The sequence below is a fragment of the Portunus trituberculatus genome, chromosome 41, assembly GCF_017591435.1.
Source record: "Portunus trituberculatus isolate SZX2019 chromosome 41, ASM1759143v1, whole genome shotgun sequence".
NCBI lineage: Eukaryota > Metazoa > Arthropoda > Malacostraca > Decapoda > Portunidae > Portunus > Portunus trituberculatus.
In genome coordinates, this window is record NC_059295.1 from 4548928 (window position 1) to 4556895 (window position 7968).

General features: G+C 36.8%; 1 protein-coding gene across 1 annotated transcript in view; it reads left to right on the forward strand.

The window, feature by feature from the left end:
• LOC123516433 overlaps positions 1–7968 on the forward strand; it is a 214205-nt gene that overhangs the window by 37184 nt on the left and 169053 nt on the right. Inside the window, exon 3 of the mRNA XM_045275710.1 lies at positions 328–439. Coding sequence (XP_045131645.1) covers positions 328–439 — 112 coding nt within the window. The remainder of the gene's footprint in view (positions 1–327; positions 440–7968) is intronic.

The following is a 7968-nucleotide window of genomic DNA, read 5'->3' on the forward strand; positions in this document are numbered from 1 at the left end:
TCTATTCTGATTCAATATAACCATGTTATGGGTATAATATGCAGGGTGGTGATTTCGTATTTATGTCTAGATTGATTAATTTGTTTGTATCTTTTTGTTCTTTCTTTATTTGTTTTTATATTTATCAGTTGTTTTAGTCCCAACCTCCTTTATATGCTGGGAAATATAGCAGATGTCACCAATGTATTCATAGAAAGATGAAAGAGATATTATACATATTGAGATATTTTACATTTTACAAAACATATAGAGTGGATCTTACAGGAAAGAAGCATCAACATTGTTTAAAGTTAAAATTATTCTTTATGGCAAATGTTTCCTATTTAGGTCTGATGAGCATTGGTGAGAGCCTTGGCATGAAGATTCTGCCTCCTCGGAAGAAGATCAACGTCATGCTCATGGGGAATCATTCAGCAGGCAAGAGTTCTTTCATCAATTGGTGAGTCTGAAGAAATTAGTGTTACATACCAATATATGTAGTCATCCCATGATTTTCATACTCATCATTGGCATATTTGATTGTTAGCAAACTGATTGATAACAGAGGGAAATACAATGATACCTTGAGTTTCAAGTTTAATTCATTTTATGACAGACCTAGTTTCTCAATTTGCTCATAAGTCAAAGCAATTTCCCCAATTGAATTGCCATTAATCTATTCCAGCCTTCGCAAAAACACATTTAAAAAAAAAATTCTAGGTAAAAAAAGTATTTATGAATAACAAATAAATTTTGTATTAAAACACTAAAAAAAGACAATGTAAATAAATAACTAATTTTATAAAGTACAGTCGCCTCAGAGATCAGACAACTTTGACTAACGGAAGATAATAGCAGAGTTGGAGAGCAGAGGAAGTAGACTCCAGGTGGAGGAAATGGGAGGAGTTTGTTTCATTTTAATTTTTTTCAATTACTTTTGTTTGCCTTATTGCTGAATTTAACTTATTTGTTACACTCATAATAATACACTTTGTTGCTTAACTTAATTCCTACAATTTTTTTTCACACCTTGCTCATGTTTTTCTATAATTTCATGCTTAAAATCAATGGTCATCACCTTCTTTTTCTTTTCATCACTGTCCTTTGCACTCATTTGCGTAGAACCCATGGTCAGACAAAAGAAATTTGCTTAGATAACAGCGCAAAACTCTGTCACAACACGAGAACTGTTTCTGCGGTGGTGGGGAAAGAAAAAAGAAAAAGGAAAAAAAAAAAACATGAACTGAACCCATCAGAGACGGAATGCTGAGTGTTTGCTATGCCAAGTAGTGGTAGCATACCTGGAGCTGGCTCATAAATCTTATTTCAGCTTGCAAGTCAAAGTGAAAAATTGACTGAGCAATGGCTTGTATCTCGGATTATTCATAAGTTGGGGTGCTCATAGCTCAAAGTTCCACAGTATATGCAGATCCAATTTTTATAGGTTACCACTGATTCAAAACTCATGCGCAGCACAAACACATATCATTATTTCCTCCACTACCGATTTGTTTTGTAAGTTCTGTGTTTTTATTGATTGTATATATTTCATTATTTCCTCCACGACCGATTTGTTTTGTAAGTTCTGTGTTTTTATTGATTGTATATATTTCCTACAGGACACATCTACAAATTAAGCAGTTTTTAGAGTAGTGACATATTTCCTAGATGGATACAGCATATCTCCTACACACAGTAGTTGTAGGAAATGTGCTGAGTACTAATTTCCTGTGTAGGAAATGTGCTTGACAGTTGTCCTTGTATAGGAAATATCACCTATGTATAAGAGATGTGGCATTATGACAACTCTTACAGTTATGGTGTCATATATTCTGCAAACATTATATATGATCATAAACAAAACTCTTGAGAATATTGATGTATATAAGACAAAACTGTAAAAACTGCAAAGCACATTAATTAAAATGGAACTTTTATTTCTCAGTGAAATGGTATTTTTTATTTACCACTAAAACATACGAACATAAAAATAAACATTTCAGAAAAATAGCCATGCTTGGTCCAGGAGCAGTGGAGTACAAAAAATGCCATCTGCCTCATTGAATGGAGAAACAAATATTGCCTGAATGATAACAATACTGTGCAAAACAGACATATAACAAACTAAGTATTTGTTGACTGGTCAAGATCATCAGGAGTGTAGCAAGCCATTAGCATTGAATACAAAGGCTCCCCACTAGGGGGTGTGCCTACACAATGTAGGAAATGTGATAAAAGAGATTCTTGTATGTAGGAGATATGTCACTACTCTAAAACAGCTGAATTTGTAGATATGCCTTGTAGGGTACTCAGTTTTTGTCTAGGAAATGTGTTGGATACTTATTTTTGCATAGGAAACATGATCACCTATGTGTAGGATGTGTAGCAGTACTCCATTTATTGAAAGTTTATAGAAGTGACTATGCCCTGTTTTAGTGGCTTATGACAGATGCTCCAATAACTAAGACAACATTTCCAGTACAGTATTTATTCAGAATGGATTTATTAAATATACTTGATGACACAGAGTTTATCAAAAGAAACTATTTAGACCATGTATGTATTATCTTTGTCATCAATCTAGTGATGGAAATCTTACACAGTGGAACCCAAAATAACCAACTTATTCCCAAACTGAAAGTAATCATAATGTTTAGACATTCTTATACAAAGAAAAGTTACCAGGAAAATGCAGTTGTACAGTACAGGTATTTCCTGGTATCCAACTGACCATTACACAATATTTCACTTGCAATATTTGTTCTTTATTACACTGTCTGCTACAAGATTGGTTATGCTTAGTTTTTACGATATCAAAGTACATATTCATTCGCTCTGCACGCAAGTACAATGAACCACCAGTTTTCATGATTCAATTATCAATTGTTCACTTTTACACAGTTTATTATTGGAATCTTTTTACAATGCAAGAAATCCCACCTAATCATGAAAAAAATTAGCTATTTAATTTAATAAAATTCATATCCAGACAAATTTGGAAGTGGGGCACAATTGTCTGAAGCCTTACCAGTAGCCATTACAAACACTATACAGTAAAAGTCCTGAAATATGGAAGTCATGGGGGTTCAGACATTCCGGATTCTAGGATTTTCCGGATTGTAAGATAGTAAGGCTGAAAGTAAGATCTTGAGGGTACATACATGTAAATCCCACTAAACTAACCCCAACTTGTTATATCTCTTTGTAGTACTATAATAACATCTTACAGGGGTTGCTACCACCACCAGTCCACTGTGTACTTCCTCACCACACCACACAAGATTTACGTAGTTTTTTTTTTTTTTTTTTTTTTTTTTTTTTTTTTCTTCTTGAAGATTTGCCAGACTATGGGGGGAGTGGCATGGGCCTTTCCAACCATTATGGCGGCCCAATGTGATGATTGCTCTTTTCCTACTTGTCAACTTGTATTTGTGTAGGTGATTTCACTATTTTACTTATACAGTAATACTCTGCTTAACGAACATTCGTTTAACGAATTTCCGGTTTAACATACTATGTAAAGTTAGACCAAAAATCCGCATAACGTACAACCACATCCGTTTTAGCGAATTATCTGGGTTTGAATTTGCCGGGTGAGGGACTGAACGCGGTAGTTTCATTGTAATTGGCTGGCTCCTGGAGCTGGATCCAAGATTCTTTAACAACGTCAGAGCAACCTCTTGCAGCGAAATTGCATCCATGAATGATTGGAGGGACAGTGACAAGGTTGCTTTCAGGTTGCTCTGAGGTTGCTGGGAACACCACCTATGGAGGTGGTGTTACTGTCTTATATATTCATTTATGTTCACAAAACAACATTTCTATTAGCTTTTTACAAACCTTGCCCCAAGAAAGGATTGTTTTGTAATGCATAAAGTGAAATCTTACATGGAATACCAAAAAATAAAGCAGAAATGAGATGAGCCACAGACGAAGCGGGAGACTCGCGGCGACTCGGCCGCTTCTTCTTCTTCTTGTGACCCCTTTAGCCTGCGTGTTGTCTTTCCCCATGATATTTATTTCCACTCCTCTATTGCCTGCTATAATGGATATCATATCTTAGTATTCATATACGCTCATGCCATGAGGATAACCTTGACTCCGTGGCACTCAATGATAGTGAATTACTAATGAAATACCGCAGTATTTCATTAGTAATTCACTATCACTCAGTGCCACTGAGTTGAGGTTATCCTCATGGCATGAGCGTATGTGCTGCCAAAGGTATATATAATTCTTTTATTTTTTCTTAACCCATGTGGTATGTTGGGGACCAGCCCAGAACGCATCCCCCCTATTTCCATTATTTCCTATGGGAAAATTACATCCGCTTAACGAATTTTCGCTCTACGAACAGCTTTGACACCCCCTATCCTGTTTATTAAGCGGAGTATTACTGTATATATATATATATATATATATATATATATATATATATATATATATATATATATATAAAGTAAGTCCCCAATTTATTATAGAAATATTTTCCTTAAAACCTTATCATAAAGCAAAATTAGCATAAATCGAACCTGTTTTTACATGTATTAGATGGGAATACGTTCCAGCTCAGTACAGAAGTGAATAGAAAAAAAGTAAACAAATTGGACACACCATGTATTACCGAGAAAAAAAAATATTGAACAACAAGAATACTGTTTTTCTTAGCTTTCTTAATGTTAATCTTCTGTATAGGTCCTCTCCGAGGCTAGAGGACTATTTGTGCCCTTTCTTTGTCCCTCCCGAAGCTAAGGAACATGTGGTGTGCCCATAGAAAGGCATGGTTAACTCGCAAATTCCTCCTCCATACTACATATACGAAGTTCTGTCACAGTGTCGGTAAGTACGAATGCATGTTTAACCCCTAAAACTCGTGGACATTTGGTAAGAAACACAAAATAGCTTGTATTCACATACTTATTACACTTTTAAATTCAATAAACGAGTGAGCAAAAATGGTGTTCTGCCCAAAAGCAACTCTTCGTCTTTGCAATGCAAAAGACCAGAAGTATCTAGATGCTATGGTTACCAAAATATCACGGGTTGAATGAGGTGGTATCATCGGTGTACGTGGCCTTGCGTCTGATCGGGTCCAGCGGCCTTGGCTAGAGCGATAGAAAACGGGCCCCTTGTATCCTCTCTCTCTCTCTCTCTCTCTCTCTCTCTCTCTCTCTCTCTCTCTCTCTCTCTCTCTCTCTCTCTCTCTCTCTCTCTCTCTCTCTCTCTCTCTCTCTCTCTCTCTCTCTCTCTGCTCTCGCTCTCTCTCTCTCTCTGTGTGCTAACGCTAGTAGTAACTGTAAAGTCAAACCATTGTTGGTGTATCATTCTGAGAACCCCAGGGCCTTTAAAGCACATAAGGTGTTATAAGAGAAACTCCAGGTCATGTGGCGTGCCAATAGTAAGGCATGGGTAACTTGCCAATTCCTCCTCCGAACTACATATACCAAGCTCTGTCACAGTGTTGGTAAGTATGAATGCATGTTTAATCCCTAAAACTTGGGGGAAGTTGGGAGTTTTTGCTCGTGCTAACTCAGCAGGTTTGGCGAGAAACACACAAAATAGCCTGTATTCACATACTGATTACACTTGGAAATTCAATAAACGAGTTAGTACAAATGGTGTTCTGCCCACAAGCAACTCTTCCTCTTTTCAATGCAAAAAACAGAAGTCTCTAGATGCTATGGTAACCAAAATATCACAGTTTGAATGAGGTGGTATCATCGATGTACGTGGCCTTGCATTCGATCGGGTTCAGCGGCCTTTTCTAGAGCGATAGAAAGCGGGCTCTCTCTCTCTCTCTCTCTCTCTCTCTCTCTCTCTCTCTCTCTCTCTCTCTCTCTCTCTCTCTCTCTCTCTCTCTCTCTCTCTCTCTCTCTCTCTCTCTCTCTCTCTCTCTCTCTCTCTCTCTCTCTCTCTCTCTCTCTCTCTCTCTCTCTCTCTAATTCTGTATCTTTAGCATTTTGAAAAGGAAAGTATTCTTACTCTCAGCACATTTCATACTTATGTCATATGGTTACATTATGTTAATTTATCTATTCTTGATAACTATTCAATTATAGGTTCCTTCACTTTACCACCATATTCATGTTTTGCTCTGATTGTTGTTTAAATTTTTTTTAATTTTTGCCCATTTGGGGATCTTTATTTTTATTTTTATTTTTTTACTTTTCATTCATCAAACCTAAAGACATTGATTTCTTCTTAATTAATATTTATTTATTTATTTTTTCAATATTTAAATGTTATGGTAAACTCATTTATATGAGTTACCAATTCCTTTGGTTCTTGTTAGATTATTTGCTTAACAGTTCATACACAAAAGGATAATTTACTGTTATCATGTATTGTACATGGTGTGATTGGATTTTTAAAATTACTTTTGAAATTTTTTTACTGTGATCTCCACACAGAGAGAGAGAGAGAGAGAGAGAGAGAGAGAGAGAGAATTCTTATTTATCATTTATTTAATTTGTTTATTTTTGTTATTTATTATTTTGTGTGGGAAAGGAGTGAATCAAAGTTCACATGATTCTGTGATAAGTAGTTCTCTTTGTGAAGCGCTAAACATCCGGCACATGTGTTTAGTGACTAGATGTTATCAGCATCTAGTGTCCCAGGAAACCATTCCTGCCCCCCTTTCCTCTCTTCCCCTAAACACACACACACACACACACACACACACACACACACACACACACACACACACATGGTGGAAAAGTGGAATGCATTGGATAATGAAGTTGAAACAGCACATAATGTGCATAGCTTTAAAGAAAAATTAGATAAATGGGGACAGGACACTATGAACCCTGTTTGAACCCTGTACAATACAACTGGGTAAATACACACATACACACAGGGTTTGGGGCATTAGTCTATATGAATGTGTGACGATATAATTAAGAATAAAGGCCATGACTTGAGTTTATATTGAAAGAAAACGGCAGATACTTGTAGTGTCAATGGAACTGCAAACATATGGGCGAAATGAGACGAAACTAACTAAATTGACCAAGAGTGAATGTTGAGGCATGACAAATTTTTCTTGAATAGTTTATATTTCTGGAAATATAACCCTCAGAAGAAAAGTCTCTAATTAAAAGATAAAAACAGTAAGAATCAGTGAATCAATATTAGATAAAAAAAAAAAAATGGAAAAGGCATTTTGCTTTCTCTAGTACTTTGTGTATGTGTGTGTGTGTGTGTGTGTGTGTGTGTGTGTGTGTATAGTTTTACAGGGCCTGGGCTTTATGCTCGTGTGGCTCCATATCTACACTTATCCAGTCTTTCTTTAAAACTATGCACACTCATTGTAAACACTACTACTTCATTGAAACTGTTTCACATTTCAACACATCTTTGTGGGAAACTATACTTTTTAATATCTCTTGCACATCTTTGTGTGTGTGTGTGTGTGTGTGTGTGTGTGTGTGTGTGTGTGTGTGTGTGTGTGTGTGTGTGTGTGTGTAATTCACCTCGGTCGCCTGTTGGTCACCCAGCCAGTCTTCCTCATTACGGAGCGAGCTCAGAGCTCATAGACCGATCTTCGGGTAGGACTGAGACCACATCAACACACAATACACACCGGGAAAGCGAGGCCACAACCCCTCGAGTTACATCCTGTACCTATTTACTGCTAGGTGAACAGGGGCCACACATTAAGAGGCTTGCCCATTTGCCTCGCCGCTTACCAGGACTCAAACCCAGCCCTCTCGATTGTCAGTCGAGCATGCTAACCACTACACTACGTGGTGTGTGTATTGTGTGTGTATTTACCTAGTTGTAGTTTTACAGGGCCTGGGCTTTATGCTCGTGTGGTCCCGTCTCCATATCTACACTTATCCAATTTTTCTTTAAAACTATGTACACTCTTTGCTGACACCACTTCCTCATTCAAACTGTTCCAAGTCTCAACACATCTTTATGGAAACTAAATTTTTTAACATCTCTCAGACATCGTCCCTTCCATAGTTTCTTACTATGCGATCT